Source organism: Engraulis encrasicolus, unplaced genomic scaffold (genome assembly GCF_034702125.1).
Source record: "Engraulis encrasicolus isolate BLACKSEA-1 unplaced genomic scaffold, IST_EnEncr_1.0 scaffold_135_np1212, whole genome shotgun sequence".
NCBI classification, from domain to species: domain Eukaryota; kingdom Metazoa; phylum Chordata; class Actinopteri; order Clupeiformes; family Engraulidae; genus Engraulis; species Engraulis encrasicolus.
In genome coordinates this window covers 51,464-75,067 of record NW_026944856.1, presented here as the reverse complement: position 1 = coordinate 75,067, position 23,604 = coordinate 51,464, and the positions used below count along the sequence as shown (strand labels likewise).

The following is a 23,604-nucleotide window of genomic DNA, read 5'->3' as shown; positions in this document are numbered from 1 at the left end:
ACACACACAATAAGTATCTACAGTTATGTTGAATTGTTAAAGTAATTCACTTTAATACAGTAAACATATGTTTTTACTTCTAATTCTGTCTGCCGCTGTTGACAAAACAAGATAGAGCCCATTTTATGAAAAATGTTAAACATGGGGAGCTTGGCCAATACATTCACTGCACAGCCAAGACCTACATCTATGATAATACACCTCAATATTTTGGATTTGAACAACTTAAAACCTGTTTTTGCCACATTTTCAAGAACCAGTGGCCTACTTCCTAGAGTATCTAACAAATGAATAAAAAACACATGCACAAACATACTGTGCACACACAAAAATAAAGTGTTAATGCAAGATGCCATTGACTTGAGAGGGCTATTTATTTTGCTAAATGCAGGTACTAATTAGGCCACTTTCACCACTCTCAGATTACTGTCACCACCGTCAGTTCTTAAGTCACCACCGTAAGAAGGAGTTTTGGACATTTTAAATGAATGTGCTTACAACATTTTCCTTAGGAGTTGTTGAATTATCAAAGTAATAGCCAATTTAAGCCTATATGAATATTTTTGAAATTACAAAAAAATGTTTGTTCTATTTAGGCGTTAAGTAAGCATCATATGATGGTACATATTTAAGCAATATGACCCGAGTGGGAGGGATGATGTGCACTGACATCCTCCCTGGTGTGGTTCGGCCATAGGCACGAAGCCGAAGGCTGAGTGCCGTCGGCAATCACACCAGGGAGGATGTCAGTGCACATCATCCCGACCACGAGGGTCATATTGCTTTTATACAATAGTTCATTTGCCAACAAAATACCAGAATAAATGTTCGAATTCGTGTTTATTAGTTACCTTAATCATACTTTGTTTACCTGCTCCGCTAAGCAAAGTAGTTCCGAATTGATTGTATGGTTGCTATGCAATGACGAGCTGACAAGCTGACAGCGCCAGCGCGCAAAGTTCCATGAAACGGTGTGAAGTGCATTTCTGTGTGGACTGCTACTGGGCTTCGCTTACTAAAATGATGCATGATAAATGAAAACACTGTGCAACTTCAACATTTTAGTTAGATGCCTATTTTATAAGCCTTTTTCAGCCGATATTGATTTTCACATTTTTGTGGACCGCAAACTTGCTGCTAGCTGCGTAAAGACCCCCCCCCCCCCCCCTCGTCCTTTCCTCTCCAGTGCCGCATGAGATCCGAGCGCTGTTCTCACACGCACAACCACACAAATCAATCCCTTGTAGGCCTATGATACCCCGATGTCTGCTAAAGTTTAGGCTACTGCAGGCTACAACTTTGTTGCTGAAACACTTTCTCATGCAAACGTCTGATGTGGGTGCGAACCCGAGAAAGGGGTTCGCGTTTTCCCTCCTAAACGAAAAGGAAACTCATTCCAGTTCCAAGCGGCCATGATTTTAAATCGCATGGCACACGGTATCTTGCTTCCAGATGCCCACTTTGTAGCCTACTAATTTGCACGTGGTGGACGGCAATTGCTGATAGCCTAGGCTATATTTTTAAGAGCATCTCTTCCTCGTCATTCCCTCTCCCGCAGCACAAATGAGATCCGATTATAGCGGTTCTCATACACTGCAGTAGACTGACATAGCCTTTCCGTCTCTGTGTCAAAAAAGTGTCCGTTGTCTCGCATATCCCCCGTTTGAAACTATCTTAATATTTAAAGTAGGCTATTGCCTTCAAAAGACTACGAAATAGCAGCCGCAGAGGTCTGCCAACTGCCCAGACAACTGCACTAGAATCAGATAACTTTCCTCTCTGCCAGAATCCAGCTACCAACTGGGATAGCCTACGCTCTCTGTCATGCGGGCGTGCGTGCGCCCAACTTAGTCCAGCATAGAACAATGGAATAGAATGATGGTGAGTTCAAACTACGCGGCCCTGCTTACATTCACTTTCTCCGCAGTAGACTATGCGATAGAATGATGGCGAGTTCAAAATGCGCGGCCCTGGTTACATTCTATCCACGGCGGAGTGATTATTAGGTGTGATGAGTCTCCGAGGATGATGTCCACCTAGACATCATCCTCCTTACCGACGCGTAGAATGCCAGTAGAACGCGTCTCATCCAATCAGATATCGCAAAATAAATTGACCGGATCTAACTATTGTATAATTTAAAATTAGAACACATGAAACAGTATTAAAATAGAACAAAAGTGAATTTTCAACATTTAAAGGCATATGTGTGAACCAAAAAATACACACAATCACTTAAAAACTCCAGATACATATGCAACCAAATCAATACAATTTTAATTACTTTTAATTGTGTCTGACGGTGTTGACAAAAAACAAGGTATGATCGGAGAAAAGCCTGATTTCTGAAAAAAATACAAAATGGGGCGATTGGCCTTGTGCATTTCTGAAAAGCCAAGACCTTAGTCTACGAGGATATACCATATAATTTTGTAATTCACTTAGTTTTTTTCTGTCAACATTACAACCTGTTTTAGCCACTTTCTCAAGAATCAGTGAGTTATGACAAGAGCATTGCAGATTAAAAAAATCATCTAGCATTTTCATACAAACATTAAAACATCCTACCACAGACAATATATCATTTCTAAAATGTTTCTTTTTCAAAACAATTAATCGTCGCATTCATCCATCCATTTGGATTATTTTCAGGGAGTCTCTTGATGGATCGATTCATCTACTGGCAGTGTTCCACTGAGGTTTATTCACATTCCGCATGAGAGCTCTGGATAGTTTTACAGGACATTGGGCATCATTGGCAATACATAATTCAAAGACCTTCCTGTTATGATTTAACCCATTTTAGCCTGATGACCCGTATATTTTGTTCCCTTTTTGCCTGGAGACACACATACGCTGCATTCAGGCTCTTGAGATTTTAGCTTTTTAAATAAAAATTTGGGTATGTTACAGCTGAAAGAACATATTTCCAATGCAAGATCAGTGTCTTAGGGTTAAATGCAACTTTTTTCATTTCATGTTGTTATGCGCATCAGAAGCTAAGATATGTAGGTTTTTATAGGCTGAGGGGGCATTCAGCAGGACTTTTTTTGCAGGTGCTTAGGTTTTGATTGGATAAACCAATTCATTGGATTAAACACCCGCAACACTTGTTGTACACGAGACGTGGGGACAACTGATCCCTCCTTGTCATTTTCATGAAGTTGAGGAGTCTCTTGATTTGTTGATTCATCCACTGACAGTGCTCCACTGAGGCCCTGTTTCATCTCCTGCATTAGAACGGCATTTTCTCTGACTTCCTGTAATTCTTGGATGCGCTGCTGCCATCCAGGCTTGGGATCCGCTTTCTCTGCCTCTATCAACATGTCAATGTAGTCTGGAGTAGACAAAGGATCTGGCCGAAGTGCAATTTCATTCAGACGTGTCAGGCATTTGGAAACAGTTGCCATCATAAGTGAAACTTCATGCTTCACAGCATCATACTCTACTTTCAGCTGTTCCACAATTTTCTCGGTGCTCATCTTCTGTCCGAGTGCTGTCTCAAATTTACTCTTAAGATCCTGATATGTCCTCTTCTCCTTCACACGTTTAATCTCCCATCTGTAGGTTATATTGAAATGAACACTCCACACACATTTTCCTGGACACACAGTGCAGTTTCCATTTGTCATCGCAGAACATTTAATTTTTTCACCATCGTCTGGATAAATACAAGGGTAGTGGCAGGTGAAGTTACAAGTATGGCAGTTGGTGACAAATTTTCCCGTTGGAATCTCAATCCTGTCTGTTTGTTCTACCTCTACCTCGTACTCAAAGTCCTTGTTTGCTTCAATTTGGGTCTTGTGTGTGTCCAGAATGGCTTGTGTGGTTCGTATTTCCTCCATGGTTGACAATCCCTTTTTGATGAGTGGCTGCACTCCCTCAACAGTTGTTCCAAGCTGTTTGCGCTCTTGGAGAACTTGCTTTGTCAGGGTCAGACTCTGGGTTTGCATTGTGTCTAGCTGAGTAAAGAACTTTTTCATGCTTGCATTTCCCATTTTCCAGAACATGAAATCAAAGTCTCCTTCATCACCGATGCCTCTTGTGTTGTCGGCAAAAAGGGCAGAGTTGTTAAACTTGAAATGGACAGGAGTACCATCCTTTATAGCACATGGGATGTGAGCCTCTTTGATGGCCTCCAGTACTGGAGGACTTTTGCCATCAGCAAAAGTGACCAGAGTGATGATGTTGTCTGCGATGTTCTTCCCAAACACAGACAGGATTGCCTCAAATATGTATCGCTGTGTGTGTGTCAGGCGAGCTAAAGCAGCCTGCACTACAAAGCACACTGCGTCAATTGAATCAATGCCATCCTTATTGGTAAAAAACTGTCTTATTCTCTCTGTGATCTCCTTGTCTTGTTTGATTCCTCTGGTGTCCCCAAAACCAGGGGTGTCAATGATTGTGATCGAATAAGGAATTTGGAATTCCTCTGTGCAGTTAATCTGATAGGCTGTCACCTCCGAGGTCTGACTGTGTGCTTGTGATTTATTGGTCTCTTCATCTATCAGTTTAAATCTCCAATTGTCCTCCCAGTCAACTCCCAGTACATAGTTAATCATGCCATTGATGAGGGTTGTTTTGCCAGATCCAGTGGCACCAACAAGCATGATGGTTCTATTTGAGAGGCAATTTGCTTGAGATTCTCCAAAAATCTTTTTCTGGAACTGAGGTCCTCCTTCTGACTGTAGCTTTAAGACATACAGTGATGGTGAATCAGTGTCTAGTTTATGGATGAACCTCGTTCTGTCTGGGACTTCTTTTTTGGTTTTATGTTGTATCTCTTCACTAGGTTCACTCATTCCGTGGCAAGTCTCTGTAAGCATTCTGATGGAGTAGGCGGTATTTTGTTGCAGATTTGTCAGAGTAGATGTATATGCCTCCTTTCCAGTTTCTTCTTTCAGCCAGACACTGCTTTTCTTAGTCTTATATTCAATGATGTACTGCTTCAGATATTTACATTCTTTTGGGTTTGACCATTTCAAGGTGATGGAGTTTGCCTTCATTTGAGTAACTGCCACATCAGTTGGTGGGCTAATGATGACAGTCACACCAGGGACAACATCACTGCTGATTTTGCCGAGTTTACTCTCAGCTGTGACTTTGATCTCATACCCAGTGTCTGGCTTCAGTCCTGATAGAGTTGCTACCTCCTGGTTGTTCATGATAGATTGAGATAACCATTTAGTCTCCTGCTTGCTTTTGTACTCAATGATTAGAAACTGATATTCTTGATCAGATGGATTCCTCCAGGTCATGGTTATGGAGTCTGCTTTTACTTCCTTGACCGCTACATTGGTTGGTGGTTTCATGGTAATTTTATCCGTTACACGAGTAACAACATCACTGCTGACAGAACCACCTTGTTTACCTATAGCTGTGATTCTGATGTGATACTCAGTGTCTAGCTCCAGTCCTGACAGAGTTGTTGTCTCCTGTGTCTTCTTCACAGAGTGAGGTGTCCATTCATTCTCCTCTCTCTGTCTGTATTCAATACATAGAGATTCATATTTTTGGTCAGGTGGATTCCTCCAGGTCAATATTATACTGTCTAGCTTCACTTCTTTAACTTCCAAATTTGTTGGTGGATTAATGGCTTTGGTCACAGCAGTAACCGCATCGCTACTTACAGAACCACCTTGTTGCCCCACAGCTGTGGCTTTGATCTCATACTTAGTGTCTAACTCCAGTCCTGACAAAGTTGCTGTCTCCTGGTTCTTCTTCACAGAGACAGATTCAGCCCATTCAGTCTCATTCGCCTTTCTGTATTCAACCGCTAGAAATCGATATTCTTGATCCGCTGGTTTCTTCCAGGTCAAGGTTATGGAGTCTGTCTTTACTTCCTTGACTTCAAAATTGGTTGGTGGTTTCATGGTGTTGTTATCAGTCACAGCCGTAACAAGATCACTGCTGACAGAACCGCCTTGTTTACCTATAGCTATGACTCTGATGTGATACTCAGTGTCTAGCTCCAATCCTGACAGAGTTGTTGTCTCTTGGGTCTTTTTCACAGGGTCAGATGTCCATTCAGTCTCATGTTTCTTTCTGTATTCAATAGATAGAGATTGGTATTGTTGGTCAGAGGGATTCCTCCAGGTCAGCTTAATGGAGTCTGCCTTCACTCCTTCAACTTCCAAATTGGTTGGTGGACTAATGGCTTTGGTCACAGCAGTAACATCATCACTGCTGACAGAACAGTCCTTGCCCATAGCTGTGACTCTTATGTGATACTCTGTGTCTAGCTCCAGTCCTGATAAAGTTGCTGTCTCCTGGTTCTTCTTCACAGGGTCAGATTCAGTCCATTCAGTCTTATGTGTCATTCTGTATTCAACCATTAGAAATCGATATTCTTGATCAGATGGGTTCCTCCAGGTCAAGGTTATGGAGTCTGTCTTCACTTCTTTAGCCACCACATTGGTTGGCGGTTTCATTGTAATTTTGGAAGTCACAACAGTAACAACATCACTGCTGACAGAACAGCCTTGTTTATCCACAGCTGTGACTCTGATGTGATACTCAGTGTCTAGCTCCAGTCCTGATACAGTAATCATCTCCTTGGTCTTCTTCACAGGGTCAGATTCAGTCCATTCAGTATCATGTGTCTTTTTGTATTCAACAATGAGAAATCGACATTCTCGGTCAGATGGATTTGTCCAGGTCAAGGTTATGGAGTCTGCTTTCTCTTCTGTCACAACTACATTGGTTGGTGGGTTCATGGTAGTTTTAGCAGTCAGAGCAGTAACAACATCACTGCTGACAGAACAGCCTTGTTTTCCCATAGCTGTGACTCGGATCTCATACTCAGTGTCTAGCACCAGTCCTGAGAGAGTTTCTGTCTCCTGGGTCTTCTTCATGGGATCAGATGTCCATTCAGTCTCCTGCTTTATTTTGTAATCAAGAATAAGAAATTGAAATTGTTGATCTGATGGATTCCGCCATGTCAAGGTTATGGAGTCTGCTTTCACTTCTTTGACCACCACATTGGTTGGTGGTTTCATGGTGTTGTTAGCAGTCACAGCCGTAACAACATCACTGCTGACAGAACCGCCTTGTTTACCTATAGCTATGACTCTGATGTGATACTCAGTGTCTAGCTCCAGTCCTGACAGAGTTGTTGTCTCCTGCTCCCTCTTCACAGGGTCAGATGTCCATTCAGTTTCCTGCTTCTTTTTGTATTCAACAATTAGACATTTACATTTTTGATCAGATGGATTCCTCCAGGTCAAAGTTATGGAATCTGCCTTCACTTCCTTGACTTCCACGCTGGTTGGTGGGTCCATGTGTGGAGCTCACAGCTGGAACTTCTGTAGAACAGAAAAAATGTAGACATAGGGAAAGATAAACAAAAATAATATTAGGTCATAGACAAACTATCAGAAAACTATGCATAATTCTCCATGCATGACGTGGCTGACTTTTTTTACATTGTTACACTAAGCATTGGCCTTCGAATATGTACTGTATGTACTAACAGTTAACATTGATGTCCTATGAGATCAGCTGGCGGCTAACTAGTCTCATAGGAATCAATGTTAACTGCTAGCTTAGAGGTAAAATTTGCACTGCCATACTCAGAGAATGGTTGAAAGTACAGGTGAAAGGTCAAACTCAATCATTTAACTCTAGGAGAGGTGTAAAATAAGCTCATTTCCAAAAATGGGACAGTATCACTTTAACAACACACCACTCCACGTACAGTACAGTGTGGGATTACTGTAAGGAAGTGTTTGCGCCCACGGGCTTGATAACAAGGCTCGATCACTTTCATTAGTGTTTTTTGTTTCGACAGTGCACCTTGCCAGTTTGTCTTTTGCGATAACTTGCGTGATTGCGTGTGAAATGTCTTTGTGTCGTTTCGATTTTTCTTCATATGCCTTGCCCCGTTATGTTGAAAAGAGCAGGTATTCAGGAGGCATTACTCTCATCATCAACATGTCGCCCTGGGTAGCAGCCTCGGCTACTCACACTTATTTTCTTTGTTGAAGTCCTGTCAGCAGAGTTCTCGTTCTTTCTAGCCTTGGGCTTAGTTTAACGGTTTGGTTGGAATTATGGCTTGCTGGAAACTTCACCGGCTTTGCGCTGCAGCAGCTTCTTCTACACAAGTGTCTGTTTACAAGAGTGTGTGCACGACCAAGCATGACGTGGCTCTCTTTCAACTGATTGGTTGTGTGCAACGCTGTTAAGATATGATTGGCCATTTGTGGATCAGTGAAAACCTTGATGATTTTTTTTTGTTTTTTTAATGCGCATCGAGCGTCTCATTTAAAATTGTAGAGAAATTTCGCAGCGCGAAAAATTGTCCAGATAGACTGAGCATGTATTGCTTCAATATCAACGGCAGCTCGCATTGAGGAGTCACAGGACAGATTATAGACTATAATGACTCTTTAGAGATTAACTCATTGGCTGCCTTCAGTGGCGAATGACGTCATTTCGAATAGTGACGGCGTTCGCCGATAATTGCGTTTTTTTTACAGCCACGCCTTGAGGACGGTCTGACCTATGTTGTGTATAAATTTCACGCCTCTAGGCATGTTCTAACTGTTCCTGTAGGTGGCAGAAGTGTCCTTAGGAACAGTCAGGGCAGGACTTTAGCTCAGAGCAAGAGGAAATGTCAAGACATAAGCACCCCTTTTTACTATTATAATCTCAAAAGTAGCATAGCAAAATCATTTTTGAAAGTAAAGCACCTGTGACAGTAGTCTACTTTCTTGCACTCTGATTTTAACACAGGTAGGCTACTGATTTTAGTGTCAGAGCCTGACAAAAAAACTTCCTCTCATGACCAAAATACAACCCCCTGTTGCTATCTAGCTAGAAGGCATTGTAGCTAGCTTGCCCAAAATATACCATGTTCAACTTGAGATGATCTGTGTGGCAACCGTTTCATTTTGGATAATGTGATCAGCCTACACAACATCAGGATGATGCGTACAAAAGATCATCTAACAGGAAAATGCACGGGACTAGTGGTGATGTGTCACCTCAGTTGGGAATGCTTGGCTATAAAGTTTGCTACGCTAGCTAGCTAGCACGAAATCGCTAACAACTTACAACTAAGCCTAAATAAAGGAGCGTTGGTATGTCAACTATTTTTACTCATTCTACAGTTACATTTTATGGATCTGTATAGTATGATCAGCTTACTGTATCATCAAAAAAACAGGGGGGTTGCAGATTCTTGGAACAGAGTAGCCTTTGTGTCTGGTCAGATGCATTCAGCTCACATGAGAAAGCATTGCACTTAGCCTCAGACCAGCTAGCCTTCACCACTCCAATCGGCTTGTGAAATGTTGGATATGTGATCAGTACTTTATCAAAAGAAAATTCATTGAACAATATATGACAAGATCACTATAGCAGAAACATGATGACAGTAATCAGTGTTGCCAGATTGGGCGGGTGCCCGCCCAATTGGGCTACTTGGGATGAGCGTCGGCGGGCAAAAACGGGAAAAATTGACCATTTGGCGTTTTTTTTTAAGCCATTTTGGGCCCATAGAAGTCAATGTAATTTGTTGAATTTGGGCGGAATTTAGCGCATTTTGGCGGTTTTTGATAACCTTTTGGGCGGGATTTGGTCAGACACATCTGGCAACACTGACAGTAATCATCAATCTGCCAAAGAAGCTGCAGTAAGCTAAGCCAGAAATTCTCTAAGCTATGAGATAGGCCTCTCTCATTGGCTCCCATTATAGCCCCGTTGGCGAACGCAGCCAAGTAAAAGATGAATGGGAGCCTATTGGGCTCAATGGCTCAGCAGGGATTTGTGACGGTTCTGTTCTCTGGTTTGTAAAGATGTGTGCACATTCTGTACCTTATCATGGAAGTTGTATTAGAAGTGAAGTTAAAGGTTCCTGGCTTTGTTCTCCCAAAGACGTGTTAGTTTTGTCCTGCAACACGCTAGCATTCGGCTAATACCTGCTGGCTGAGGAATCTCTGCGACTATTCACGACCAGAGCTGACGAGAGACGTACTCTGACTGATCCTAGCAGAGACATCTACGGTCACACACCTCAAAACCCCCCACCGCCGTCCAACATGTTAATTGAAGGTTAGGCCTGTCACGATAACATTTTTTGCCAGACGATAACGATAACAAGAAATTATTGCGATAATCGATAATATTGTATCTCTCGCCATTTTCAAACAATATAATGTGCAATAAAAAAACACTGCTATGCAAGGTGCGGCCTCCTTCTTGAAACATTGAATTTAACATTTGGGCCAGCAGACTCAGAGGTTTAAATAATTAAGATTGACGCCTGCTCCAAGAAGAAATGTGTCAATTATAATGACGTAAAAATGCAATAAACATGTGACTACACCCCTTCACATTTTTAAAGCATCACGGCGGGGGATATATATATATATATGTTTTTAAATACATCCTCATGGAGCACAATAGGCTCTAAATAGACTTTTTTGTATTTATTATTAGGGTAAGTTATATAGTCTTTCTTTAACATGTTCTGTTATTTATCTTTCTCAAGCACACTGAATGGCTTATAGGCCTATCCATGGTGTGATGTAATATAACCTACTGGTGGGGTATTGTTAATTCACAAATTATTACTTAGACAGCTTATTTCAAACAAATGCACGTTGTTACTAGCTAATTGTCAGTCAAAACCCATCAGCCCTGTTAAAGGCATTTCAACATCAGCAAAAAGCAAAAGAGCATGAACAGATGCACACGTTCCAGGTGCAGGCAGCTCTCTCTCTCTCTCTCTCCGATACCCTCGACTGGAACAAGTTGCAATTCTGCGCACTTTAAAGTCCTTCATGAACGCCCATACATTGATTCTTATGAGTTCTGAGTCGCATGCCTCTGTTTCCCCTGTAGCGCGCTCAACCGTTCACATTCTCTTGGTGTGACAGATTTAAATCCACAAATCTTATCTTCAAGATTTGCTTGCGGACTGCCTACTCATATTGTTAAGTCTTAATAAACAAGAAATATAGCGAAAATCACAAAAAGAACAGACAACGAACGTCGGGGTAGGAGGCGCATTGAAATAATAGTGGAAACTCGGCGAGGTTTAAAATAACAGCCTCAGAGCAAGTTTGTCGCGACGGTTACCACTATTTCATGTTTGCACAAACACGTCTTCGTGTATTCGGATATTGGGTTGCTGCGCATGTTTCAAAATGAACATTTGCCTCCGTGTTGGAGCTGTTCATTCCCCTCTCTGAGGAACGTTGCAGATGCGCTGACTGAGACTGGAAGAATATTGCGCTCCTACTGTAGCGCTGATTCTTTGTCGAGGCTTATAAGCGACGCGCGGGAACACCAGCGTTCTATTTCAAAGACGCAAGTAGCCAGATCAATGCACTTTTTCCAACCAGAACTGCACTGAAACTTAAAATTACACCAACACGTAAGCGTCATTGCGCTGCGTTGGCCTATAACGCCCCATCAGTAGTCTTACGGCCACGGTAGAGGAAGGGAGAGAGGGAAAACAAAACATCACGCAAATAACTTATCGTTACTTATCGGGGCCAGAAAAGTGATCGTTCTTGTAAAAAGTTATCGTCCGATTTATTGACTTATCGTATATCGTGACAGGCTTATTGAAGGTGCCCAAATTCTTAAGGATGAGCGCAGTCATTTCCTTTACCCCATGTACACATGCCGCTTTTCCACCACCTTAAATGCAATAAATAACAGGTGTCCGCAACAATCCTAACATAACTTTAAACACATCGACATCTGAAGTCAGACTTAAAACTACAAAACAAATGGCGTAGTGCCGTAAAGTCGATTGTCACGTGTTATATCATTGCTATAGTTGAAATAAGGGTCATTTTCACGAATCTTAACACTTGACAAGATGCAAACGTGTCGGCAAATGCTTTCACTTGCTCATATCTATCGAACGCGACTCCATTGTTTCCAGGGAAAAAATCACACGGGCAGATAGTTCTATGAGAAGCGTACAGCCCCATTGGCACCCATTCATTATTTACTTGGCTGCGATAACATAGCTGCAGTGCCACTCCTGGCCACACCAGCTAGTGGTCGTTCTTGTACAATATTCCATTTTCTTTGGCTAAGCTAAGCTGAGCTGCCTGCCTACCTGCCTCCCTCCCCTTCAAACACACACACACACACAACACGGTACTACTGGAGGAAATAAACCAGCTGTGATTCGTTCTCCAAGAAGGGGAGAGCACAGCCCGTATAGAGAGAGAGCACAATCAGAGGGAGGACGATGAGACAGTATTTCTGTGAGTTCACGGAATTAGGGGCACCTGCTGTCATGATCCATTGTGCGCGCCAGCAACTAAACCAAAACACCCTTGTTTTCGAGTCCACCCCCGTTATATTTCAGTACATATTAGGTTGAAAAGATCATACAAACGATCTTTTGTTCAGGCTACAGATGACAGAAGACTCTGTAATAGCATCTGATAGGTTTGGAGTTGTTAGGACGATGCCATTATGGGCAAAAACGTTTGCAGTTATAGTTCTACTTCAAATGGCGTTTTCCACTTAATTTCAACAGATGATTATGAATGAACGGAAAGGGGTAGAGAGACACCGTTTTTTTCTGATGACAGATGAGCGTCTAATCTGTGTTTTGACAGGTATGGTGTTGACATAGACACAGAACTCAATTTTCTGTGAGCCTCCCAAAAAACACCCAAAATGCTGAAAAATCTCTGGCACTCTGGGTTACTCTTTTATGAAAATGGCTGGCAGCCAATGAGTTAAAGGATAGCTCCGGCGTAAAATGAAAGTTTCACCATCGATTTGCCATGCCACAAAATGTATCTAATGATGAGACATTCTGAGAAATGCCGTTTTGCCATGCCACAAAATGTATCTAATGATGAGACATTCTGAGAAAAACAGCGCTGTTACGGAGTTAGCTTATTTTAAGCTTTTTGGCAAATATCGCAGCCAACAGGGCTCTCAAGTCTCACGCACTGAGCGTGTGACACACTCTTCAGAGTGTTTTCACACGCTCATACGCCACACATGCGTTTTCACACGCCACACATGCGTTTTCACACGCCCGCCCTCAAAACTCGCCAGAGTCAAATTTCCTCCTGGCAGCTTTTTAGGCTTTGCTTTGAGTGGAGGTGAAGCCCTACTGGCTGTACCGCGCATGACACGTGTGAGAGGGAGGTTGCATGCATCAACCTACAGGTGTTGTGCACCAGCTTGCATAACAATGGTGACAACCAGACATGTGGACTCGAGTCCAGTGACTTGGACTCGAGTCTGACTCGAGTCAGCGGTGTGAAGACTTGCGACTTGAAATTTCAAGATCAGAAAGGACTTGCGACTCGACTCGACTTGCACGCCTTTGACTCGGGACTCGACTTGGACTTGACAGTTGTAACTTTCAATGACTTGGCGTGACTTGCCATGTTGGGTCTAAAAAAAAGTCCACGTCCAACCCTTGTTTTTAGAATGCAACAGCCCGCCCACATTCTTTGTTTGAATCACGTCATTGTCCTAAGCGGTGCTATGCCATTGGCGGCCATACGGCCGGACGCGGCTGGCCTGGACGAGGCGACCAGCGGCAACAGTGAAACACCATTTGCGAGTCTCCAGAACAAACATAGCCTAAATTTTAAACCATCGCGGAAGTTAATTTATCTCCCTCTCAGCCCCAACTCATTTTGCATTCTTAATAGGGTAGGCTATGGAAGTTTGCACTGTGATCAACAAATTTTCTATCAATGTTGTAGGAAGTGTGTGTGGTGGGGCGCTGTGATGTGCAACACGCGTCTGTAGGCTACACACGTGAAGCTCTCGCTCTCTCGCCCCTCGCTTACGACAGAAATTCAGTGAGAACCAAGCTGTCTAAATATTTTAGCTAAATGGTGATGGACATTGATTGTTGAACATTAGGCTATTTAAGCAGTTGAAATAAAAAAGCACACACTGCTGACATAACCGAACCACAGGACTTAATCTATTGTTGTTTTATAAAAGAGTAGGCTACGCCTATCCGTTTTGCTTTCCCTGTCCTTTATGAATGCGTTTGCCTTCAGCCCCTGAAGGCTGTTACAGTATGTTCCGCTCCCACACACTATGCTTGCGAGTCAGTCACTTCAAAGTGAAGTGCAGCCTTGCGAATAATTTCCACCATCGCGGACAAAACCACGTTATGATGGATATGTGGCGAGGTAAACGTTACGAATATGGCCTGCTTTTAAGTTTTCCCCAACCCAGGATGTGTCCGTAGGCTATGGCTTGATATCCCAGGGCTATTTCACGACCACAACTCCACGCGCTGAAAATGCATGTTAAGCTCGCGCTTCTCAGTCTAGAAAGATAACCTCTCGGTAACATTCTTTGCATTGACCAGCCACCATCGGTTGAGTGTTAGAATCAATACAAAAAGACACGTTTATACATGTCTTAGTCTTCCAGCATGCAATCGAAAATAGGCGAGCAGAGAACACTTGGTATTGCATCCATCAAAAGAGCTCCACCGGTTGCCTAGATGCTGGGTGAATGGTTCCAAAGGGAAATAATTTACCCTATAGCCTATTCATGACAGTCTTGCAAAGAGACAAGACAAACGACCAAAATTGTCAAATAATTGGTCAAGGCGCGAGATGAGGAATACTTGGCTATTGGAAAAACATAAACAAGCTATGCGCCCCGAACCTCACTGCTTGTTGTTCGATGACTTGAATCGAAACATTTCTAAGGACATCAGGGCTATCTTTGATTCCTGGAATACCGCCTCAGCCAGCTGAAAGCAGAGTAGCAGTGTCCCATGTGTCAAATGGTAAGATAATGCCATACCTGTTCCTTGAAAGTTTTAAAACTCAGCCTTGACACACTATCATGTCAGCCACATCAGTTCAAACGCAATCTATAATGCAGCCTATCGTGAAGTTTAAATGTAATGCGAGGTAGAGGTTGCAAGCATGTTCCCTCTCGCGTGCTGCTCCCAGCCCAATTCTTGCGTGCGCGAACCTTGTATCTGTCGACACCGCTTTATCTTATGTTTCTCACAGTTCGAACTACATGCTTTGTTTGGTATTTTGGGGGAGTTTGGAGTCGCAATTACCGCTGCTTGGAAATGACACGTTAGAGCTACACGACGCCAGCACTGGAGAACTGGGATGTAACCCTGTTTTCCAAATTAACAAAAATTAGGAAACATAGAAGCAGAACTTTGTTTGGCTACAATCTATGACCTGGACGGTGAACTTCTTTTTGAAGAGGCATGAACAGCATACAAGTGCCTTTGTGGGGGAGGAGAGCGCGATTGGGGAGAACAGGGAGACGAGAGCATGGCGCGAGGCGCATATTCGTTCGGGAAAATGAGAGCGAAATGTTGGATAGGGCATTACACACATTCCTTCTTCCTACACTGTAGAAGCGCAGAACAAGGTTGCCTCGTTGCCATAACTGACATTCTGCAGCGCTAACGCCATGTTTAATTGACAGCGTGCTGGCGAATAGTCTAGTAGCCTAATATAATTAACAAGACGTGGATTGATGACTGTGCAAACGAAGTTCTAGTTAACTTGGACTGTGACGCAGTAAAAATGGTTGGTGATGGGCCATTGCGGCGAGAATGTGAGGGGGAAAGCGACAATGGCGATATCAGCTTCAACAATAGAGGAGTAGAGTAACTTTATTGACCCCCAGGGGGAAATTCAGGAAATTCATCATTACTTTACCAGGAATTTAATCCAACTAACTAGGCCTACATTGTCCCCATCTCTTAGCCCATATGGACAAGTGTCTACTAGGCTAAATACTGTTGGCACGTAGCCTACAGCAGACTATAGCCTAGTGCTGCACCATGCATGTGCTCATTGGTGGGTTCACAGTTATGACACTGTCAATGCTCAGCTTTTGGTTCACAGATAATGGGATGAAGTGAACATCATGGACCAGCTGAGACAGGGCTGCCTGCTGAGCTGTGCTGTTAACTCATCATCTTGTCTCACATGTGTAGCCCCACCCCCCATACGCACGCACACACACACACACACACACACACACACACACAGGGCTCAATTTAAAAAAAAGAAATTGATTACCCCTGCTGTATGTCATATCTTGATGAGAATGGTGAGCTTAATATGGTACCTTAGGGAAAATGGCGTCTTTTAAAGCCAAACCAAAATGTTTACATTAGTCGAGTGTTACGCTACAGTAAAGAGAGGGGGGAGGGTGGGTAGCACCTGTAAGACATGAATAGGCTACTACTTTCACCCTTGGCCTTTGTGGGTAAACTCAAACATAGTACGCTGAAAGTATGAATCCACGTTTTCAGGTCGGAAGTGTAATATGCCCCCCTAATGTCTTGACAAAACCTTCCAGCCAAAGCTGTCAGCGGCCCTGTTAACCATAGTCCTGTCCTCAGCGTTATGATGCTAGAGTCTGTATAACTTACAACCTTGACTAGATATGACCGGCCCACCACCAAGACCAGGGTGGAGTAGTGGAATAGGTTTATGCCATCAGATGATGGAACGGACACACACACATACGCACACATTCTTGCAAACAGGACTATTTTCCCACTGGACAGTAAATATTTGGCATATGGTTGCTCCTTTGTTTAAGTACAAATTCACATGAAATGTATTTTTATGTGAAAAAAAATATGAAATTAAATGTCATTTTACATACACCGCACAAGCAGTAGTTTGGTTTAGACTGATTTCTCAGCAACTGTTTTAGTAATTGTCATCTTTTTACTCAGGTCTCATTATTATACTAATGAATTTATGATCGAAATTGTGATTGGAAATAGAAAATCCCTTTGTGACTTGTTAAGGACTTGAAAAAAAATGAGACTTGGACTTGGACTTGACTTGGCTGGGGTACGACTTGGACTTGGACTTGACTTGGTCAGATGTGTCTTGACTTGTGACTTGACTCGGACTTGAGTGGAAAGACTCGAGACTTACTTGTGACTTGCACATTAGTGACTTGGTCACACCTCTGGTGACAACTATTTAAAATATAAAATAAATCCATCCACCCCAACATCGCGATCATAAAATGTTCACAATAATATCCCCAGTATATTTACACCCCCAGTACATTGAACATTCACAAACACACTTTTAAACCATAAACATTAATAAGCATAACCCACTCCCAGCGTGCTCAGTTTCAGGAAGTAACAGACACAGCACTGTCGTTGAGCCAATCAGAATAATAGATTGTTGCGCACACCTAGTCAAAGAGGGTGGAGTTTCCGCTAGGGTGTCTAAGCGCGCGAACAACTGTCAGATTCGAAACTTTTCTGACTTTTCTGGAGAACGGCACAGCTGTGACAGACAAGGGAATTGGATTGGCCTTCCCAAGACTTCGGACCGGCAGGTAAAAAAAATCACGTTACAAATATATTCCATTAGTTCCATTAGTAGGCTGTAGTGTTACTCGTGGTGAGTGACCAACATTAACCCTCAGAACTCTGTGCCGCTTTTGACATGTTGAACATTGACGTAATTAAAACAAAAACATCACATAACTGGAAGTCCAACCCATGTTTTTTGAAAACTAGACATCTCAACCATCATTTTGATACCTCATATGTGTGGGTATCTGCTATACAACTAACAGAGACATTGTTTTTAAAAACGTGTTTTAATATTTTGTTTACTTTGACTGAATGCTGTTGGAATGACGCAACTTTGAAGTCGCGGCAAAAATACTGCTCGATCATGATCATTATTCTCCGTCAAAATAACAGAAAATAACCAGCAGCAGGATTGTACAGGTAGCTGTTAATACCTGCTGGGCATTGCTGCCTGTCGCACCTCCTCCGGTGCCCATGGGTCAGCGAGAGAAAATAAGACTTGTGACACAAACATCTTTATTGTATAAATTACTAGACAAACCGGGAATACACATTCACATTCATCATGCATGCACAGGAGGTGCCTTCCTCAACCACCTTCGCAGGTAGCTGTAGCCCTACGCCAGAAGCAGATGTCGTCAGGTGGTGTCCAGCCTTCTCTGCGGTGTTTCGGCCCTGAACCACAACACCGCCAACTCCAGCTAGTGGGCCAACAGTGAGTGGCCAGGCTCACTGCCCATCTGCCCCTGGCGTACAGCTCACACCAACAATACATACGTTTCATACATTTGATAAGCATAAAAAAATAAATAATAATAAAAAAAAGTGCTGAGTGAAGGTGCCGAATGCGCTGAATGCTTACTGACGAATTGTTTGTGAGGCAGTTCAGCTGTTTGGTGTTCGTTGGCTGCTGGCTGTAACCCCCTTCCAATGCAGCTGTGCTCGGGTGCGTTGGTTGCTGGGGTGACAACAGTGTTGAGTGAAGTGCCGAATGCGCAAGCCGGTTGGGAGATAGGCTTGCTGTTCCCTGCAGCTGCTGTCTGGGGGTTAGGTGTTCTTCCCCCAGTTTCTGTCCTTCCTCCGCAGCCAGAGCCAAAAGCTCCCTTTCTCCGCCTCCTCTGCCAGTTCCTTTGTTTCCTTCTTAAGCTTCCTTCCGGTGACTCCCACGTCCTTTAGGAGGCGTAGAGTCGACAACCCCATAAAGCCTCTGCATCCAACCTCCACTGGGTAGATGGTAGTCTTCCAACCCGCCTCTCGGCACTCAGCAGCCAGCTCAGAGTACTTGGCCTTTTTCCGCTCGAAGGCAGCCTCGATTCCTTCCTCACTTGGCACGGTGAGTTCAATGAGGGCCACCGCTCTTGCCTTTGTGGACCACGCCACTATGTCTGGCCGGAGAGATGTGGTGGTAATCTCTGTGGGAAACAGAAGCTTCCTGTCCAAGTCGACCTTCATGCTCCAATCCTGGCCGGGACTGAAGGGCCTTGATGTTTCTCTTTGCCTGATGCTTCTGATCCCTCCTTCCGCGACAAAGGTTGCAAATATAATTAACTTTGTAACTATGGTTTTCATTGGTTTTAGAAATCTCTGATATCTAAAATACAGGGATAAAACATTCAGATAAACCAGGAAGTGGTCGATCGACCGGATGTTGTTTTGTGATCAGATATGCATATGTTTTTTCTACACGTTTGTAACAGGCTGTTGTTTATTTAGAATGTCAGGGAAGAAACAGAAGAGCATTCTTTCCTTCTGGGAAAAGGCTCAGAAACCAAAGGCAGGGGGGGGCAGATAATGTGATGATGGAAGAAATTGCTACTACATCAGTAGAGATGGCAGAGAAGACTTTGGCTGTGTGTTCATATATCTGTATGTCGTCCAGTATTTCACTGGAAATATAATAATTAATGAGGAAATGTCAGTGCCAGCACCCATCTTTTGCATGGGCCTTTGGATTTATCAAGCTAACTTGGTTGTTTTGAAAGGCAATATATAAAATTATTATTATTATTATTATTATAACACACACAAAATATTCAACATATTTTAGTTTTCTTTACTAGATGAAACAAATGTCATAACTAGGCCTATTAGTGCTACTTATTTTATTGTTATTGTTGTTGTAATAACCGGCCGATGGGCCGATGGGCCGAAGGTTCGCATATCTACCATCTCCTCTTTGATAAACTGACCGATTTGTTTTTTCACTTGTTCTTACACACATATTGATGACCATGGTGCCTATGTAATAACACTTAACTTTGAAGTGAATTATTTTCAGAATTACACTGTGAAATGTATTCTTCCTTTTTGTATGCATACATATGTGCGCTGTGCACCTTGTAAACTTGTAACGGTGATAGCTCAGTCAACATGAAAAGAGATAAGAGACATGCAAAACCATGCCTATGAGAAATCCCATTGTAATAAGATTTTCTTTAATTATCTTCGAAATGACACAACACACATCATTCTGGTTCCATGACATGTTTAGCACCCGAGACAATTGTTGTTTTCCTCGCACGACTACAGCGGCGTCCGCACGGTCCGAAATCTGTAAAACGCCCAAAAACGAATTGAAGTGAATGGGACCGTAAAGTCCAGAATAGCTGCACACCCCGCCGGTTCAAAAGACGGGAGTCGGGAGTGTGCTGTGTAGAGTGAGTGAATGTTTGAAATGTTGCGCTGATCCACGTGCTGCAGCTGTGCTTAAAACATCCTTCAATACAGCGTGAACGGTGTGCTTGACTACTGCCTATGTTGTCGTTCTTTATTTTGCTTAATTTAATGTTTAGTGTTAGTGGGGTTTGGAGGAGTGTTGCACTTGGCAATTACATTGCGCTCTATCTAAAAAAGGTATAGCAGTTACCGTATTGTCAGTAATAGACCCACCCGTGAAAATATAGCGTTGACTTTCTCTGGCGTTGATTCTGTCAGGCGAATTGTTACAAAGTGCGTTAACCCCTTAACACATTGAATACCGGCGGTGCTCACGGAATTATGTCGTAGAATACCAGCGTTCTAAGCCCTTTTTGACGTTTTTTTGTAGACTCACAGCTTATTATGTGATAGGGCCACTGAAATATGTTATGACTCGTTTGAAAGTGGAGACGCTGCCCTCTTAGTAGGTGAAAACTGTGTGTCTCTACGAGCTTTTATTGCCGAGTAAACCCACGCTAAACCGAAGCGGGTATCTATGGAATTCAGCTACAATCGGAGATATTGAGGTTTTTGTGAAGGGTGCGCTTCTTCAGAATGTGACGAGTTTGAAAGGGGATGAGTTGGTTTTAATCACAATTTGGTGCAAGGTTAGCTCTGACACACATCTTCCTGCTCGTCAAGACACACCTCCTGCTCTAAACCACTACGACACCGGCAATCAATGCCCTTCGAAATCCACGTTTTTCACACAGACTGAACACAAGCTCTTTGCACACATGCAGAAGGTCGGACATTTGCTAAAATAGTTCCCGATGACTCCCGAAATAATAGCCCAACATTGACAACAAATCCCAATGATATGATGCTTAGATGTAGCCCATCCGATCCATATGTAGCCATCTATGCTAGCTTCTGGCTTTTCACATACAGGAAGACAGTTCAACATGGGGGTGAATAATCAAATAAACTTATCTGGTTGGCGATCAAACTTCTAAATCGGAGCGCATTACTCCAATTACAATTCGGGTGCCATTTTGATCCAAGGATCTGGTAAAGGTCTAGGTAGCAAGCCCAGAAAGTTCAAGATACTCCTGGCACGATATAGGTCTCTGTGTTTACCTATTGCGTGAAGTCAGACACAATACACGCTACCGATCGTAGGCTACTAGGGAAACAACAACATAGCACGATTCACGAATACGGCAGCACACCTCCTGCTCTGTCACACTACGACACCAGCAATCGATGCCCTTTGAAATCCCCGTTTTTCACGTGGACTGAACACAAACTCTTTGCACACATGCAGAGGGTGAGACATTTGCTAAAATAGCTCCCGATGACTCCCGAAATAATAGCCCAACATTGACAACAAATCCAAATGATATGATGCTTAGATGTAGCCTAGCCCATCCGATCCGAATCATATGCGGTGGCAGATGGACACTCCCAACTGAGATCGCTCCCGGACGTGTAGTCCCAGGTGTTTCTATCACTCCCGGACGTGTAGTCCCACCCGATTATATTTCACGTATTATCATACACTGCCACATACAAGCAATTTAAGGTTAGGGTTAGGGTTAGGTTTAGGGTTAATTTAGGGTTAGGGCTAGGGTTAGAAACAAAAAACTAACATCAAAAAGATAACTAGCTCCGTTATATGGCGGTGGGATCGATAGTTTGGCTAGTGGGAGCGAGCCGACAGGGGAGCGTCCTGCGTTGGGAGCGACAATCAGGGAATCATGATATGTAGCCATGCTAGCTTCTGGCTTCTCACATACAGGAAGACACAGAAACTTATCTTTTTGGCGATCAAACGTCCAAATCGGAGCGCATTACTCCAATCACATATCGGGTGCCATTTGGATCCAAGGATCTGGTAAAGGTCTAGCAAGTCCAGAAAGTTCAAGATACTCCAGGCACTATACAATGGTGTTTACCTATTGCGTGAAGTCAGAGACAACACATGCTACAGTGACCGTACTAGAGAAATCAATGCAGGCAGCGCGATAGGCGACATGGGTTGGCATCCAGACGCTTGGTAAGTTAAATTAAAATATCCAAATCATAACACTCAAACATCATAACAATCAAACAACTTTGGACTGCAAATGTTGTCATTTATGTCCATCACAGAGCTACCAAAATCACATATATTGTCCATTGAAGGGTGTAGATTCAAAATATGATATTTAAATGCAAAAACGTATTTTTACGTTTTGGTATACAACGCATGGGCGTGAAAAACGCATTATTACGTCGTCGGTACTCAATGTGTTAAGACACGGCATTATAAATTAGCTGTTACCAGAATGGCAATGACCAAGTGGTAATGTATTACTAAAGGCCCTGTGCACTGTCATAGTAGTGTAGTACTATAGTAGTTAAAGGTGACAGATTAAACCCTTTCATACAGCAGTTAGAATTGGTCTATGGGCTATACAGAACACGTCCATGAAGTTATTTATTCAAAATCATCAGAACACCGAAGTTTCGCCAGCTTGAAATCTTGTCAGTGCCAGTCACTTCTAAATTGCGCCGTTCTGCTCGGTCCCAGGTCTAGCCACACCCCGTCTTGGCTTGCAGCGTGAGAACTGGAGCGTAGCACCACCAAATCGCAATGGCTTTTTAACAGACCGGCTATTATCCACCCATACGTGCTTGACCCCTTGTCAGACCCAGACACCGAACAAGAGGAAGTGGAGCCACCTAGATCCCCACGAATGCCAAAACCAGTTTCTGAATGGTTAGTCAATTTTGTACTTTCTTTCCATCTGCATCGCTGATCTCTCAAGTTTCAGCAGGCAGGCTAGCCAGCTACTGTCTAGCAGAGTAAAAGTAGCCTACTGTACTAATTGTTCTGTTAGAGATCATACTGTCCAAACAATATGATTGCAGCAATCATATTGCATCCCTCTGTATGTCTATTACCTGTAGTCTATGTAAACATTGAACAGTGTTTTGACTGGAAAGGCTAGGCGAGGCGATTTTTTTGTACCATTCCATAGGCGGGTGGTTGACGTTTAAGGGCGTAACGCAAAAAAAAAAAAAAGTTTTTCAAATTCCTGAAAAAAATGATGGATAAAAATTGGAAAAAAATAGAAAAAAATAAAGCACTGAGTGGTCTGTGGAATTTCACCTTATTTTTGCCATTTTTGGGAAAATGTGTCCTGCATCAACACATAGCATAGGCATGTCACACCGCAGGAAAATAGAGTCACACCACAGGGAATTCACTGCATTATGGCCATTTTAATCCTTTTGTATACATGACTGACATCTGAGCTCATGCTAACTTGATAATGATATTGTGTTTAATCTTAATATGTGTTTTCATTAATAAAAAAAACTTTTTTTTCCTCCTATAAGAGCAGTCACACCACAGGACATCATAAAATGAACCTAAGCATTGCGTGACAGAAAGATTGCAATATGAAGACATATTAAGAGGTTAAGAGTCACCTTAAACTTCCACAGTACTCTCCAATAACTGAGGTACTGACTGGTTAGGAGCCAGTCTTTAAGACCCTTGTAGTTGGCCTTGCAGCTGCCCATTCACAAACATTGACATACATGTCACCCCACAGGACACAATTTGTGTTACGAAATTGAACTTGTAGTTAATATTACTGTCTTGAGTTTTTTACACA

The 23,604-nt window shown here is 42.8% G+C and overlaps 1 protein-coding gene across 1 annotated transcript in view; it reads right to left on the bottom strand.

Annotated features, from left to right (window-relative positions):
- Positions 1 to 3,035: 3,035 nt before the first annotated feature.
- Positions 3,036 to 23,604, bottom strand: part of LOC134442265 (tyrosine-protein phosphatase Lar-like) — a 57,716-nt gene continuing 37,147 nt past the window's right edge. The window contains exon 2 of the mRNA XM_063192505.1: positions 3,036 to 7,304. Within this exon, the coding sequence (XP_063048575.1) occupies positions 3,036 to 7,280 (4,245 nt within the window). The 5' untranslated portion in view covers positions 7,281 to 7,304. The remainder of the gene's footprint in view (positions 7,305 to 23,604) is intronic.